General features: G+C 37.3%; 1 protein-coding gene across 14 annotated transcripts in view; it reads left to right on the top strand.

Moving 5' to 3' along the window:
- ERC1 (ELKS/RAB6-interacting/CAST family member 1) overlaps positions 1-18,006 on the top strand; it is a 167,247-nt gene that overhangs the window by 64,424 nt on the left and 84,817 nt on the right. For 11 of the 14 annotated variants that reach the window (XM_067469263.1, XM_067469264.1, XM_067469265.1 and 8 more), the window contains 2 exons: positions 4,835-4,846; positions 15,516-15,651. In XM_067469263.1, coding sequence (XP_067325364.1) covers positions 4,835-4,846; positions 15,516-15,651 — 148 coding nt within the window. The remainder of the gene's footprint in view (positions 1-4,834; positions 4,847-15,515; positions 15,652-18,006) is intronic. The other 3 variants (XM_060776722.2, XM_060776726.2, XM_067469268.1) reach the window with 1 other exon arrangement.

Genomic DNA, 18,006 nt, shown 5'->3' on the forward strand with positions numbered 1-18,006 from the left:
CGTGAAGTAGGGATTCCATATTAATTTTAATTTTATACATTAATTTATATGTTATTTTCTTACCCGAGCTTCCTTACCCGCCTCCTGGCCCATCCCAAGGGCACCTGCCTGCCTCCCTGGCCTCCACAGACCCCTGCAGAGCCTCCAGAGCCACACAGGCAGCAGCAGGCCAAGGAGGCAGACCTTCTCCACCACGCCTCATACTTCCAGGGTCCCTGGCCTCCACTGGACATAATATTTTATATTTTATATTAATATTTTCAAAAACCCGCAAAACAGTAGTCCGCTAAAAGCGAACCGCGAAGTACTGAGGGAACACTGTATATGAAAGATAAGTACATTTCATATTTAGGCTTGGGTCCCATCTCCAAGATACTTCATTATGTATATGCAAGCCTTCCACCATCTGAAAAAATCTGAAATCAAGGATATTTCTGGTCCAAACATCTAGAATATTTTTTATACAATCAGCCCTCCTTGTCCATGGGTTCTGCATCCATGGATTCAACCAACCACAATTCACAAATATTCAGAAAAAAAATCCAAAGGCAAATATTGATTTTACTGTGCACCGAGTACTATGTTGTTGCGTAGACGTATCCTGTTGTAGACTCCTGCCATTTCACAGATCCACAGGCTCTCTCTGGCAGTTTGAGCTGTTTCCCAATTTATATATAAGGGATTTATATACAAGGAGGTCTTAGACCCAAACTCTAGCAGATACTGAGGTGGCAGTGTAATAACAAAAGAATGCTAGGAAGATAACATGAAGAATAAATAGTGAAGAAGAAATTTAATGGTGAAAAGAGCTGACTTACTTTGACATCAAATGTAAATGTGTCCAGAACAATCTACTCTCCAGTAAGCTAATGGCTTAACTTTTGAGAACCAGGTGAAAAGCCCTTCTAAAGATTGTAGTTCATTTTGAAGGAACTCACACCTGATTTGTGATTTGATTTCTTTGTATGCAGTTCAGTGATTTGTTTTCTTTTTATGCAGTTATGTTCATTTATCAAATGTCTAGTTCCCCAGATCCTCTTACTAACTTCTGTGTTGTCATCCCACAGTCATCTAATGTTTCATTGATGTTTCTTTTGTGGTTTCCCCTCTTTCTGTGTCTTTTATGCTCTCTGGTTTTCTTTTGCACTTGTGGTTTCTTTCGCAATGCTTCTTCCCAAAAGGCATACCTCGCATAGACTGTCCTCTCCATGCCAGGTGTATGTCCCTGCACCCCAGCCTGTAGGTGGGTTTGTATGGGACTTTTTAGGAAAGTGAGTTTCTTATGAAGCAATGTTTCTTGCTGGTGGCATGCTGCTTTCTGCTAACTGGCTGCCATTTTTTCTTGGGATTTGCTCTAGTGAATAGTTTGTGTCTCTGCATGTACTCATCAGTTGCACTTCAATAATATTCTATGATTCTGGTGTGCTACTGAAAACATTAGATGTGTCGAAAGGTCAACATTTCAAAATAAGTTGCATTTTTAAAAATCCCATTCCTTTTCTAGATTTATATTTCTGTAAGTTTTCCTATTAGAATGCCAGTGTATTCAGATGCTTCAGAATACTCTCTCTCCAGGGAGATTAGATTAGCCCCCACTCTGACCACCTTCCAGAAACACTTGAAAACTTGGATGTTCCAATGTGCCTTTGAATAATGGTTTAGCTACTGATTAAGTCTGCCTAGCCCTAATCTTCTGATTGAATCTCCAGCACTTTATTCCCAGCCCCGACCCTACAGTTTGTGTTAGCACAAGCCCTTGTCCTGCCGTATTAGTCACTAATCTGCACACGCCCACTTTTCTCGGCTACTAGTTGTTTGTTTTTATTTTATGATGTCTTACATTTTATTCGTTTTACTGTTTTAATACATTTTACTGTTATATGTTTTTAATTGTGTTTACTTGTAACTTTTGGTTATATTGGGCTTGGTCCCTATGTAAGCCACCCCGAGTCCCTTTGGGGAGATGGAGGTGGAATTTATTATTATTATTATTATTAAGCATAGGTTATTGTTTAGTGCATAATTTTTATTTCAAGAATAAATAAATCTAGCTAATTTTTAACGGAAAAGCTAAAAAGATAATCTTAGTAATACTCTTCAGTCGCTGTTGTGCTAAAACACCCTTGCCACTCTGCACTAAAAAGATAGTCATAAATTTTGATGGGCTCTCTTCAGTGGCTACAGTGCAAGGTAAGTAGTTCTGATTAGAAGAGTGGAATGATACATTCTTAATGGGCATGAAAAAGTGTTTGAAACTTTGGAATTTAAAGAATATGCGATTAAAACATGCTAAGCTTTGTGTTGATCACAATATAATATAATGTATTGAACTGTAGAGTCAATAGACTTAATTGGATGGTTGAAAATAGTGATTTGTCAAGAAAAGGTTGTGTTTGGCTATGTATTAGTCATATTGCTGGCCATTAGTTTTTTCTGTGCAGGCAAAATAAATGTAAAATGCTGCACCAGGACAACTGGAAAAGATAATTCCAAAGTGTTGTACTGTGAATACCCTCCTGTTTGAACAAAAACATGTTCTTTCATGTTGTAATATTAAAATAAGATGAAATTTTTGAACATCAACCAAACATTATTGAGAAATATGTTTATATTCCCACTATACTATTTTCACTCCCAAATGTGAAATATTGTGTCAAAGGTACAAGCTCTTAAGGTTTAGAAAAGTAGCTGCTTCTAAATGTTGCAAAGAATGAATGTTGCATGCATGTGCTTGAAGCAAATTAGTTTTCAATAAGATTTGCTCTATTATTTTACCTATTGCTTGCTTAGGCCTGCTTTGTTTGTGGAAGTTGGTTATTCATTTCTGTTTAAGTCAATTTCACTGATGTAGGCTTTAAAAGGGAAGATGTGCCCGTAGTTGATGTAACTACAAAATGCCTCTATGCTATACTGCTGTTTTAAGCATGTTATAGAAATATGAAGTGATCAACAATGTTATGAATTTGTTATTATTGTCTTGTTAACAATAAATAGGCTTTTAGAGTTAAACTAGTCATTGTTTTGTTATCTGAAATCTTTGATAAGTAAATAAATTAGTTATTTCTTGTGACAACTGGAAAGATTTAGAACCCCTACCACCCAAACTGGGAGAAATCATTTTCTCCCCTGGAGCCTTCCTATTTTCCTAATAGTCTGTCTTTGGTAGATAAAGATAATGTTCCTGTTGCCATTCAAAGGAGACGTGCCTTTTTTCTAGAAATATCTTCCATCTGTGTAACCTACTGTTCATTCTTTGTGTGCTTTTCCCCAGTACATTAAGATTTCAAAATAATTTTAGACTGATACCAGTCTCAAGTGAGTTGTAAATCTAAGATAGCTTATGCATACAGTGCTACTTTATAAAATCTGTTTGCTTTCAACCTCAGAAGTATCTGGAAATGATGGATCCTGATTATTCTAAATTTTACATAGCAACTTCATACTGTTTTTAGTTAATTTGTCAATGTGATTCCTGTTGACCAGTCCCTAGGAAATATATGTAGTAAGAATCTCTTCTGTAATATTGGTTAAGAGACAAAGAACCACTAAGAGAACAAAGAATTTAATCCAAACATTTAATTTCAGAAATACTGTTCTCTAAAAAAAATGGGATGGGGTTAGTCATGTTCATCTCTTGCAGCAAAAACAATAAAGGGCCTTTTGACACCTTAAACACCTACAGGTTTCATTTGGCATAACGCCAGTCTACTTCATCATATGTAACCTATGCCAATTAAAACTTCTTAGCCTTTAATGTTCTGTAAGGCTCTTAGTGGTGTTTGCTTTTTTCAAATGAAACATGTTTAAAATAGAGCCAATTCATGTGGTGCCTCGGTTGTCTGAGCATATAAATGTCATTGAGTTATTTATTTCCAGCAAGCAATATGGCGATGCAGAGTGTTAATTGAACAGGAATAACAGAAACGTGTTAAAATTATGACTGTGTTCCTGTTTAGGGATCATGTGTCCCACCATTATAAAACTTGGTCTGCCACTTGCAAAACAAAAAGATATATGATAACCTTATAAATTGATGCCATCTTCTTAGAACATTTTCTTGTTGATCTTCAATTTATCAGTGAAATTGACCATGGATGGGCATTAGAGTGAATACCAAAAGGGCAATAATAAACCCATGGGGCACATAACTTTACAGTAATGTCCAGTAGAAATCTTTAGCACACCTACTGCTTTGTGACAGTGGATATAACTATTGAGGAGCAACATATTCATTATTGTTTTTAGATTGTACCTCATGGTACAAAGTTTGATTATAGGTAACTTAAGGATGTCAGCCCAGTGAACCCTCATTTCCTTAACTGTGAAGTGTTCACTCTTAGATTTTCTTAACATTTTACGAGCAGCATAAGAAGGCTTGCATTTTTATGTTAAGATCATTTGGGTATATAAGGAATCTTGAACAATTCCCAGAAATAACCCCATGTTAATGTCTAATAATAAATAATATGTTACAAACATACTCCTTCAAACAACAGCTAGTTATTTTCCAGAGTGAGCCTCACAGGTTTTAGGATTTCCATTTGCTATGTTGGGGGGGGGGGGAGTGGGGTGAAGTCAAAGAGAAGGGTCTTTTTTAGTACTCCTTGTGTGTAACATGGTGTAATCTAATTAGGGGATTCTTGCTGATGGGAAGCTTACCAAAACATTGGATTTTGACTGAAGCGCTTTGCCTTCTGTTCTTGCCTTATTTCTGATGCCATGCTACTCCTCTGTCACTTTTCTTGATGTGTTAACTTCAGGGCATATTCTCACTAATCTTTTCTCTAACTTTCTCTTTCACATTTCCTTCTCCTGGAATTGCTGCTTGCTTCAGCTTCACTTCAAGGTCAGTATGTTAATTTAAGGATATAATAATAACAGTAATACACTTTATTTATATTCCATTCTATCCCCACAAGGGGACTTAGAGTGGATTACAGTAGACACATATAAAGGCAAACATTCAATGCCTTTTATACAGAAACAACAATGACATACAATACAAACAAAGGCTAAGATTTCCCTTTCCATCTTCGGCATCTGGAGGCGATGCTCAGCTCAGAACATGGGGAGGTGCTCTTGTTGATGAGCCTGTTGTCCTTCCAGCTGAGGCAGTACCTATTGATCTACTCACATTGTGCATTTTCGAACTGCTAGGTTGGCAGAAGCTAGGGCTAACAGCAGGAGCTCACCCTGGCCCGTGGCTTTGAACTGCCAACCTTCTGGTCAGCAAGTTTTCTGCAGTTAGCAGGTTAACCTGCTGTGCTACCACGGCTCCTTACCTTGTCCAAAATTCAGATTTTCTACTTTTTGCCTGATGATAAGAACAAGAAGTAAATTTTATTAAAGAATCCTAATTAACCTTTCTTTACAATTGCACAACTGTCTAAATAGTATCTTACACCAACCTGATCATTAGAAAGTCAACTAGTTTGCTTGCGTGTCTTATTCTCTTTTAAAATTGTCTCTGTCTTTAATAAATTTCTTTGCTGTCCTTACTCACAATTCATAGGCCATAGTAGTTGTAAAAGCAGTTTAATGAGATCCATTGTATGAGAGGAATGCTAGATGAATACTACATTTTTTTCAAAGGAACTGCTAAAGAAAAATTATTATTATTATTATTGTTGTTGTTGTTGTTGTTGTTGTGTGCTGAATTATTTTGAATGTTCATGTTGCAGTGATAGGAAAAGGAGGAGGCTTCTGAGTCTGGCATAAATTCAAAATTGTCTTTTGGAATGGAGCGATCTATCAAAAGTGGTTAATATTGGATGGTTGTAAAATTTGATTGTCTACAGTTTAGACCATTGTGAATGTTACCATATATCAATGATGAATAAGTTTCTTTTATTAGTTGCACAAATAAGCAAAAGGAAGTTACTTCTGTTCTAAAAAAAACTTGTATAAGCAAGTTAACAACAAAAGCTCATGTTGAGTTATTGATCAGTATCCTCACTGGTAATAACTCCACTTACCCATGTATAGAGGTGGATAAATTTGGGAAGCAAGAATAACAGTAACATTACCTGATTTCATTGCCTCTAGTGAGAGAAAAATTAAAAACACATTGTTACAGTAATTCATATCCTGTGTATGCCACAGAACCTCAGAAAATTCAGCTTGTGGCTTTATTAATGCCATATGGGGGAGGATGGTGAAATATGGAAGGCAGGGCTGGCAATTCCCAGTGTTTTGCTAGCCAGGTATGTTTCCAGTCGAGTCTGCAATACTCTAGAGCAAAAGACTATAAAGGATAATTTTTTTAAAAATCCAAGCAAAACAGTGCTTTAATTTCAGATTGAGTAAGAAGCCAGCAGGAAAGAGATCTTATCACATTTCACCAGCTAGACGCAAGCAATACTGAACATGTGTTTGCCCTAAAGCATGTGGTATAGGCTTGCAGTGAAATGGCATAATTGTCAGAGAGTTTTGTAAAAAAGGAAATGGTGTAAAGGCTCTAATTGAAAAAGTCATATCTGTTCTCAAGAGGAAAGTTTACAACTGGTTTTCTATACATATAAATAGTTTCTATTTCTAAAATACATTTTTCAGTACTAGTATGTTTTATCGATATCTTAAACATAACTGCTTTGGTGGAATACAAATAATCAAGTGGCATCTTAAGACCAATATTTTCATTTCTTTAAAAGCTTTGTTTCTTTAAATGTTTAAGATGGAATAATGGCATTGTAATTTGCTGGCCAAGGAACTTTGCTTTCATAACATGTTGGGAAAAAATCAGCATGCAAGATTTTGAAGCTTAATTGGTTTTTTCATCATGGAAAGATGCTAAAAATCTCACAGAAGAAAAGTCACAGTGTTGAAGTCACATGTTTACATTTTGTCTAAGATGTTATTTCTGTTGTCAATTAACATGTTAGAATCCCAAACCAAAGAAAAGTCTTTCCTGTTGCTAATAGATTTGAAATTTTATTACCTGTTTTTTATTGCATACTTTCCGCAGTTTGCACATTGTCAAGGAAGGGAGTGACCTAAACCTGCACTGATATCTCTTTAGATCAGTGGTTGCCAACTTCAGTACTCCAGACATTTGAGACTTCAGCTCCCAGAATTCCTGACTGTTGGGCAAGTGGGCTCAGATTTCTGAGAGTTGAAGTTTCAGACACTTGGAAGACCAAAGGTTGGAACCGACTGTTCTAGACCAGCAGTTTCCAAACTGTGTTCCACAGAACCCTAGGTTTCCGCAAAAGCATAATAGGGATTCCACAAAAAAACCCTAAAACTAAAATTGAAATGGATTTAAAAATAAAACCATACAAGGCCAACTATTCAGTTATCTCTAATGCAAAGGAAGCAGGTGTGCGTGTTATCTCCAAAAACCTGCTCGCCAATCAAAGTTGTTTTATAACAGCCTGGCATCTGAGAAAACTTATGGAAGTTCTGAGAAAGTTCTTACTACTGCTCTCTTGGCTTTTGTAGCAACATCCAGAAGGTTCTTCATTTTGTAAATACTAAAATACCGCTACTCCTTCATTCGTTTCAAGGCTAACTCACTTTTGTGGGTACACTTAAGGTGTTTTCTCTTTATTTCCAAATCTACTACATTATACAAAACCCTCAGGCAATAGGAGTAGATGAAAAAAGGAAAATATTTGTGGATTCACAACACTTAGTAAAATTCAGGGATAAAGTCATGGTTCTACAGACAAGAAATGTATTCTGAAGGATTCCATGACCGAAAAATTTGGGAACGTCTGCTCTAGACTATCGTAACTAACAACAGAGGAAAATGTACACTTTCTTTTGCTGAATTTGGATTTTGATATAAATAAATATAGAAACAACAACAGTCTCTATATAGTCCAAAAGAGACATATAGGAGTATGATTTGATGTGTGCCTGTACGTGCCACTAAGAGGAAGCCAATTCATACCTTTAAGATCGATTTTAAAAGAGATAGCCCTGAAAGAAATCATGGCTTAAGGTTATTGGAAGTACTTAGCAATCTAATAGAGCCACAATAAAGCACTTTTCTGTTTTGGTTTATTACATCCAGAAAAGCAACCCAAACAATCTGCATTACACAATAAATTGTGGATGCAGTCTCATCCAGGAACTGTTAGAACTAGGGGCTACCATGTGTTCCAGTATATTCCTTAAGACTCAGTTTTTGGAGGGACTGACTAATGATAAATAATCCAGTACAATGGGGATTATCAGAGTGGGCTTTTTCAGAAACTGTTTTAACCACTGCTTCCTTTAGACAGACTTATTACAAAGAGGGATTTGTTGCTGCCTCATTTAGGCAACCTCTTCCCCCGCTGGCCACTTTTATGATCTAGGAAATTGGTGGCTGCTTTTAACCCCTTTAAGATTTTTGTATATATCCGTAGGCTCCGCAAACATATTAGGGCTGTAATATGCATAGTGTCCAAAGATACATTCATTGGATCTCTGTCAACAACAGTAGCCATGTTAGTGCAAATCTAAGCAAATTTGTCTATAAATCTTGTGTGTTTAGGGCACAAGAATCAAAATAGATAGATTATACTCCCTGCAAAGATAGGAAAAAGTAAAATAGTGTAGCAGTTTCAGTTCCAAGAATCATATTTCTTTTATTCTCAACTCCTTTTAGTTTGTTTCTGAAAGTCGAAACACAAGACAGTAATCATTCTGGGCCATACTCAGCAAATTACACTTCTTTGAACTACCAAATCAAATTTAATATTTTCACTTTTATTTTGAATAAATTTCCAAGAATTTGTATTGTTACTTGTTCGTAATTTGGAAGAATCTAGTGAGAAATTATTTAGAGACAGGGAAAGCTATATGTTAAAGAGAAATGAATGAAGCACTGTGTTTTATTTCTCATGTTTATGTGAAATGTTTCAAATACAATATATCTTCAAGTTAACATATCCTGAAGTAAACAAATAGATAGTTGGACAATGCCATTCATTGAAAAAAAAGTTCTTCTAATTTTTTGATTAAACATACATTTATCAGATTATTATAACATATCTGACCAATCATTTTATTGGCAAATAATTTGTATGCACATATGACTGTTTTGTTTTCTGTATTACCCGGTTCAAAAATAAATCCAAATTTACGTATTCCAGCAAAAAGCATATGGGTTCCTAATGTTGAGTTTTTTCAACACCAGTGTAAAAGAAAGATGGCATGCTTTGGAATCAGATTGTAAGACTGACTTTGCTATGTGCTGAAGTAATTTGCTATATTGTCATAAGCACTCTTACCATAAGTGTTGTAAATGCCTCATTCTGCGTTGTAAGTGGCTTTCATTTGTGTTTCTTACACTAGAAGATTTTGTTAGAAGTACTTAATGGGAGTTGTTTTTATATGACACATGTAAAACCAGACTGTGTTTCTTAAAATGGTCAACTTATTGGTGGAAGCGTTATATTAATGTTTTAATGTATTGAATTTGTATCCTACTTTTCTCTCAACATGGGGTTCAAGGTGTGAATGGATGTGAATTCAAAGTGCTGGCTTTATAGCCTACAAGCCCTAAACGGTTCTGGCCCAATGTATCTGTCTGAACGTATCTCCCTCCATGGGACATCTAGGAGGTTAAGATCATCCGGGGAGGCCCTGCTCTCAGTCCCACCTCCTTCACAAGCATGACTGGTGAGGATGAGACTCAGGACCTTCTCAGTGGTGGTCCCTCATCTGGAATTCCCTCCCTGCTGAAATTAGATCAGCGCCCTCTCTTTTGGTCTTCAGAAATAAAGTAAAGATAAGGATGTGGGACCAAGCCTTTGGGCAGTAAGCAATGAAAAAACATACAGGATTACGTGTAATTGACTCTTGGAAAGGCCTCAAATTTCAGCTTCTGGATTTGTGATTTTATTACTTTAAATTAATATGTTTTAATATTTAATATGGTTTAATTTAATTTATAGTTTTATTTTATAGCTTTTTTATACCAGGTTTTAATACACACACACACACACACACACACACGTTGTAAGGCATTGAATTTTTGCCATGAATTGATTGGCAACCACTTGAAACCCCCTGAGGAGAAAAGTGGTATATAAATGAAATAAATAAATAGACACAAACAATAATTATGGTGTTTTTTTTAAAAAAAACAAAACAGTTAAATTGTAAACTTTTAGAATCACTGGAAGTGTGGGTTTAGACACAAAATATGTGAAAAGAAGGAGCTGTGGACAGATATGGTGCCGAAGATCCATGAGACTTAGAAGATTAAAATAGCTCAGGAGTTATGTAGATACTCAGTAGATACCAACAATGGAGGATTTAGGATATTGAAGGCATGGAAGGTTAAAGATAGTTTCTTGAAGTTTGTGATCTACTTCTCTTGTACAATAAAGACTGTTGAAATAATAAGACAAGAAATAAGGAGAGCTTTAGAAATTAATTAACTTCTAAATCTGATCTATGCCATTGAACTCCCTTGAGACCTGTTTTAAGGGTTAGGTACAAAGTTGACTTTTGCTCTCCTCACTTCTCAGTTTTCAATTCTACTTCCTTTTCCCTTCCTCTATACTTATCTCTACATGGAATTTGTTTTTAAGACCTGAGTTTCCTGGTTTCAGGAAATAAAATCCACCCACCCCTCCTTGAAAACCCATTTGGGGCTTCTTGCTGGCACACATACAACAGCCTAGTTATATTTTCATGACTTTTATAGGAATAAGAACTGTTTTCATTGGCATTAGTTACCTTGTCTTATAAATGCCATGGAAGAGTGAAAAGCTGTGTAAGAAAATGATGAGGACTTGTGGCGAAACCTCACAAACGGGACTCCAAATTGGCTATTTGAACTTGCTAGTATTCATTTTTGCAATACTAAATTAACTGTTGTCAATATCAGCCCTCCTGGATTGGGATTTAGAGAAAATGAGAAAATTAGTCTGTTCTTTGAATAATATTTGTAAGTAAATTTTACTTTTTCAAAATATATGGTCAATAAAGGCATGGGGTATATACCTTAGAGCAGCATTTCTCAACCTGGGGGTTGGGTCCCCTGTGGGGGTCGCAAGGGGGTGTGAGAGGGGTCACTAAAGACCAACAGAAAACACAGGGTTCTGTGTGGAAAGCTTGGCCCAATTCCATCGTTGATGGGGTCCAGAATGCTCTTTGATTGTAGGGGAACTATAAATCCCAGCAACTACAACTCCCAGATGTCAAGGTCTATCCCCCGCCCCCAAACTCCACCAGTGTTTCCTTTTGGGCATAATGAGTATTCGTGCCAAGTTTGGTCCAGATCCATCACAATGCTCTCTGGATGTAGGTGAACTACAACTCCAAAACTCAAGATCAGTGCCCAGCAAACCCTTCCAGCATTTTCTGTTGGTCAGGGGAGTTCTTTTGCCAAGTTTGGTTCAGTTCCATCGTTGGTATTCAGAATGCTCTTTGATTGTAGGTTAACTGTAACTCTCAGCAACTACAACTCCCAAGTGACGAAATCAATCCCCGCAACCCCACCAGTATTCAGATTTGGGCGTATCGGCTATTTGTCCCCCTAGGGGTGAGAAAAGCCATATATAAATGCTGTAAATAATAATAATTGTGCCAAATTTGGTCCAGTGAATGAAAATACATCCTGCATATCACATATTTACATTACATAACAGTAGCAAAATTAGTTATGAAGTAGCAACGAAAATAATTTTATGGTTGGATATCACCACAACATGAGGAACTGGATTAAGGGGTCGTGGCATTAGGAAGGTTGAGAAACCCTGCCTTAGAGAGTGCAGCCTTTCTTTCGGGATATAATTAGGGGAAAGCCATATAAATATCTGAAGGTAGAGACTACAAAATGCATTTCAAAGGTGACAGTGTCTGCAAATCTATCTTTCGTTGTGTGAAAAAAAGATTTGGGAGGTGATTATATATCTTTTAATCACCCATATATGCTCTGATAAACACAGATATATTTGGTCTAGTGATTTCACTGAATATATCTAGGAAGAAAGATGTTTCCAAGCAAGGGTGACTACATGCTAAAATCTATGCAATGCAGTAAAAGTGATAGTGTATGTGTGTGTGTGTGTTTGTTTATAATTTTTAGAGTATTTTTTCATTATCTTTCAAGCCATCCTGGATCATCCAAGATTCTGATTATATCACATAGAACTCATCTGGAATATACAATGAGCAATTTTTATGGTCATTGAATTTATAGCTAGTAAATAGTAGCTAATAGAGTGCTTGGATGTATTAGAAATCTGATCTGGAACATAATATAAATTAAAACATTCTCTGGGTTAACAGAAAAGTACTAATATTTTTATAAAGCAGTTCATTGATAAAACACAATGCGTTGGTTGACAGCAGAGAGATGAGGAGAACCTAGTGAGGGATTATGTATCTTGTAAAATTAATGTTTCCTGACTGTTCTGCAAAAGTAGTCTGTCATATCGAACAGTAACATGTTTAAACATTTATTACTGTGAATCCCTTATTGCCATCTTGATAATATATACTGTAATAGATACATGGAATAAACTGATTCTCACAGGAGTCTCTTGTCTGAATTTGAACTAGAGGGAGTGATATAAAACTTACACTTCCAGTTTTGTTCCATAGATGGCATAATCGCAGAGAGAACAGTCTTCTGCGTCTTTAATGTCAAACTTCTTCAATTAACTGTAAACAGAACAGATGGGATGCAGACAGGACCCTAATCTTCTCTGGGTCATCTGCTGAAGCAAACAAGGTCAAAAGAACATATAATCAAAGGGTATCTAAATGGCTAATGTTGAACAGTTTAATCGTCATTCTTTGGCTGATAGCTTTTAAAGTCTCACTTATCTTAAACAATCAGTTCTTAAACTTCATTGTATCAGAGACTTGCTTGTTCTGGCTTGCTTGTTGTTTTCTCTGTGTGGGTATTTCAAAAGGGGGTATTCAGAAGGCCCCTCTATAGTGATGGATCCACACATGACTGTAGCAGTGTTACATATCTTGAACACTATACTTGCAACAGGATACTAACATGGTCACCCAAATTTATTCGATGCACTCTGTGTTACTATTGTGTTTCAGAAACGTGTCATGAAAGAAAGAACCTTGGGTTGTAGAACATCTGGAAGATACTGTACTTTAACTATTAGCTAGGACCCTTTTGGCTGGTGCTACCCTTAATGCATATTTTGCATAATATATTATATTACAAAACAGCTGGACTCTTTAACCTTCCCCTACACAGGAAGATGCCTTATACCAAGTCAAACGCCTCTTCCGTCTAGCTCAGCATTGGCTCCATTGACTGCCAGCAGCCTCCCTAGAAGCTAAAATATTTTTCGGTTCCATTTTCTGATAATGCTTTTGCATCCCTACAGTCCAGTTTTCAGGTTTCAAAAAAAGATTAAAATTGCTGTAACTGCTTGTTTTGTCATGTTCAGTTTACCAATTTGAGGATTTTTTGTCTTTTTTTAATTATCTGAAAATATCCAGATTTGGGTAATAATCTCTCATATTACTTTGGGTCAATCATTTAAAAATTACTGAAGCTTTAGGTGCTCTTACTGCCTGTTACATGGAAAACCAGCTGATTCCTAATCCATCTAAAATGCAGATGTGTGCTTTTCATCCTAAAAACACACAAGCATTTCAAGCTCTGAGGATTATCTGAGAAGGAATCCCGCTGGAGCATTGCAGCACACCAAAATACCTGGGAGTTACTGTGGACCATGCTCTGACTTTCAAGAAGCACTGCTGGATTATCAAGCAAAAAGTGGGTGCTAAAAATTATATCATGCGAAAACTGACTGGCACAACCTGGGGATCACAACCAGAGACAGTGCGCTTTGCTGTTCTGCTGCATGCCCAGTGTTGAATATATTTCACCACGTTAAAACAGTGGATGTGTCTCTTAATGAGACATGCCACATTATTACGCCCTAAACCACTGGAGAAATCATATTGTTTAGCCGGTATTGCGCAACCTGACATCCGCCAGGAAGTGGCAGCCAATAATGAAAGGACCAAGGCAGTGACATCTCCGGCCCATTCTCTGTTTGGATATCAGCCAGCACACCAGCGTCTTAAATCAAGAAACAACTTTCTAAGATCTATAGAGATACTTGCAGAAACACCTCAGCAAGTGAGAGTCCAAAACTGGCAGGTTAAAACCCAGAACCTCAATTGGATGAGAAACTCCCCCCGGGCACACAGAAGGCTGGGCAACTTGGAAGGTACTGAACAGGCTGCACTCTGGCACCATGTGATGCAGAGCTAACTTTAAGAAATGGGACTACAAAGTAGAGTTCTCGACATGCAAATGTGGAGAAGAGCAAACCAAGGACCACTTACTACAATACAGTCTGGGTCCTGCCACATGCACAATGGAGAAACTTCTCACAGTGACACCAGAGTCACTCCAGGTGGCCAGCTTCTGGTCAAAGGAAATCTAGTATAATGCCAAGTTTTCTTAAACTTTGTTTGTGTTCTTTTTAAAATACATTATAACTACACCCTCATTTCGCTTCTGACACAATAAATAAAAGTGTAAACTATATTGATAGGGCATGGTTTTATAATATGCATTAGAAGCTGCTATTAGAATGGAAAAAGTACAAAGCAAACAAAAATGTTTTCAGTTACAGAAGCAATAATACATGTAGATTTTTTGTAACAAAACAAGGTGGTATAAATTACTAAAGTCGATGACGACTAGAAATAAAGAAGAAGAAATTACAGTAAATTTTTAGAACTTCTGATAGAGAAATGTTATTGTTCATTCGTTCAGTCATTTCCAACTCTTCGTGACCTCATGGACCTGGGCTGGGCCAGAGCTCCCTGTCGGCTATCACCTCCCCAGCTCCTTCAGGGTCAAGCCAGTCACTTCAAGGATGCCATCCATCCATCTTGCCCTTGGTCGGCCCCTCTTCCTTTTTCCTTCCATTTTCCCCAGCATAACTGTCTTCTCTAAGCTTTCCTGTCTCCTCATGATGTGGCCAAAGTACTTCATCTTGGCCTCTAATATCCTTCCCTCCAATGAGCAGTTGGGCTTTATTTTCTGAAGTTTGGACTGGTTGGATCTTCTTGTGGTCCAAGGCACTCTCAGAACTTTCCTCCAGCACCACAGTTCAAAAGCATCTATCTTCCTTCGCTCAGCCTTCCTTATGGTCCAGCTCTCACATCCGTAGGTGACTATGGGGAATACCATTGCTTTAACTATGTGGATCTTCGTTGCCAGTGTGATGTCTCTACTCTTCACTATTTTATCGAGATTGGACATTGCTCTCCTCCCAAGAAGTAAGCGTCTCCTGATTTCTTGGCTGCAGTCTGCGTCTGCAGTAATCTTTGCACCTAGAAATACAAAGTCTGTCACTGCCTCCACGTTTTCTCCCTCTATTTCCAAGTTGTCAATCATTCTTGTTTCCATAATCTTGATAGAGAAATCCTCCAGGAAATCAGTTATCACCTGAGAATATTCATTAAAGCTTGACAAGTGACGATATCTGCTCTGAGTATGAAAATGCTTCAGTTAACTGATGTTGTCAAATTTAGTTGGTATTTGCTCGAATAATTACTTTCCCTCTTTACAGGCAAATTAAAGATCAGAATAAAAAGGTAGCAAACCTGAAACATAAAGAACAAGTGGAGAAGAAGAAAAGTGCACAGATGCTGGAAGAAGCAAGGCGACGGGAGGACAATCTTAATGACAGCTCCCAGCAACTGCAGGTAACAAGGGATCTCATCTCTGCTACAAAGTCATTATGCAAACTACCTCATTTGCTTTCAGACTTACTCATAATAAAGGCATTGCTTTGTGCATAACAGCAAAGCTTTATCCCCACAGTGCCCTTAAGTTCTGGATAGGTGTGACCCATTCAGCTTCAGCAGTTTGATCGATTTTATGGTAAGTGAGCAAAGAAGGGCTCATTTCAGCTGTAAATTACTGGAACAGTATTATCATCTGGACCTCAAATTTAAGATTATTGTGCAGTCTTATGGCATATATAAAAATATTCCATCTTAATTGCTTTGAGATATTTGAATTTAAATTTTCTACAGTGAAGAAAAGCTGAGAAGCACATATGCATCTGTAAGTATTCTTGGAGTTACAGAAATATCTTTCTAGTTGTTTTGGCACAGATCATTTTCCACTCTTTAGTTTCACACCTATTCACGACGTATTTCCTTCCATCCACAAAGCCACTGACAGAGCGCCACGTTGCATTCAATGACTCTTCACAAAATATTCCACAGTATGAAATAGACTTACTGGGTTGAAGACGCATTATCTATTTAATGAAAGATACTGCGTTTCACCAACTTATTTCACTGCCTCTTGGGGAGATTAGGTGTGCCCATAAGGGATCCATGGAAGCTGCTGAGACCACCTTCTCCCAGCAGCAGAGTGGTTACATGACAGAAACCAAGGCAGAGGCTATCTGGGCCTGTCATTCTATAGGGAGGGGGCTGAACAGCTGAGTACCTTTGCTTTCCATCAGTTGTGGCCAATAGTGGGAGTGAGGTGCTGCCGCTGCCCATCAACTCTGTATCTGATAGGTTGGCTGATTGGACTGGAAAACATATTTGCTGGTGATTCCTCTTCCCTTTTCCCAGAAGGAAGCACAGAACACAGCAATGGGAGGGAAGAGAGGGCAAAATGGGAGGCAATGTGGCGAGCAGCTGAGGCAGGATGGGGCAGTGGTGAGACGCACAGAAGGAGGAAGATGTGTGTAAATACCTTTCCCTGCCTGCTGCTGTTTCTCCTTCCATCACTCCTGCCTCACTCTCTTCCCCAGCTGTGTTATTTATTTTTTATTCGCTTTCATTAAAATAAAAATTAAGTGTTTCACACAAGTAACGCTTCTGCTTATCCTTGTAGCTTTTGGAATGAATTTTTCCTGTGTGATAGCATCTCATTCAAACATGTTAAAAAATCCACAGGATAATTATTACATTTTGATGTGTTCTTCAAAATTATGCCACCACTTTTCTCCAGACAGGATGAGGGCAATTATTTACTCTCCAGGAATTAAATTAAACAAAAAAGTCAAACATAGGGAGATACTTTGTAAGTTTCATTGCTAGGCTTGAGATCAGTATACAGAAGCATCAATTTCAGATAACTTGGGTTTTATCCTTTTGTTTGGAATTAATAGTCACTTGCGTAATAATCCCTGTTATTAAGTGGGATTGCTATTTTCTGAAACTGGCCATCTTCAATCAAAAGAACAAACTTATAAATAAGCCGTCACTCCAATGTCTGTAATACGCAATGCAGTTTGTCTTTTCAATAACAGAATGTTTGTTTATACAGAGAATTCTGATGCTGGAAACTTATCATAAGCATAAGAAGGGGATTGAGAATGAAGCAATAACAAAAACTATCATATATCCAGTTAAACCAATTATTTAAATTAATTTCTGGTCCACTGGTTCTTCATCCATGGATTCAACTAATCATGGTTTGAAAATATTGAGGAGGGGTATCTAAAAAGCAAATGCTTGATTTTTCCCTTTCCCAAGAACTTGCTGATGTGTAGGCATACCATGCTGTAGCCTCCAGTCATTTTACAAATCTTCAGACCCTTTCCAATACTTCTTTGAGTTGCTTGCCATTGCATATGATGGGATTTGAGCATCCACAGATTTTGATATCCATGGGGCTAGGTGCTGGAAAGAAACCATAGTGAACACCAAGAGCCCACTGCGTTGTCCATGTTAATTTATTTAGTACACTTGTATACCGCTAATATCTCAGCCTAAAACGGCGACTCATTGCGGTTTACAACATTTAAAAACAACAATAATTCCGATTAAAAATATAAAACACATACATATACAATACACAGTATTGGGCCACCAATACAGACCAATGCATCTCTTAATGGCTCATGTGAAACAGTCTTGAGGTGTGACATCTTATTCTTTGAATCCAGGTTAACTAACAGCAGATAAAAAACAAAGTTAGATCTGGATTTATCAGCAAATTCTTCTTTAATATATCTTTAATCAGTTTTTTAAAAGATAGTTGAAATATTGCCTCTGTAAAATGAACATAAGAGCTGAATTCTTCCAGTGCAC

The sequence above is a fragment of the Anolis sagrei genome, chromosome 5 (assembly GCF_037176765.1).
Source record: "Anolis sagrei isolate rAnoSag1 chromosome 5, rAnoSag1.mat, whole genome shotgun sequence".
NCBI lineage: Eukaryota > Metazoa > Chordata > Lepidosauria > Squamata > Dactyloidae > Anolis > Anolis sagrei.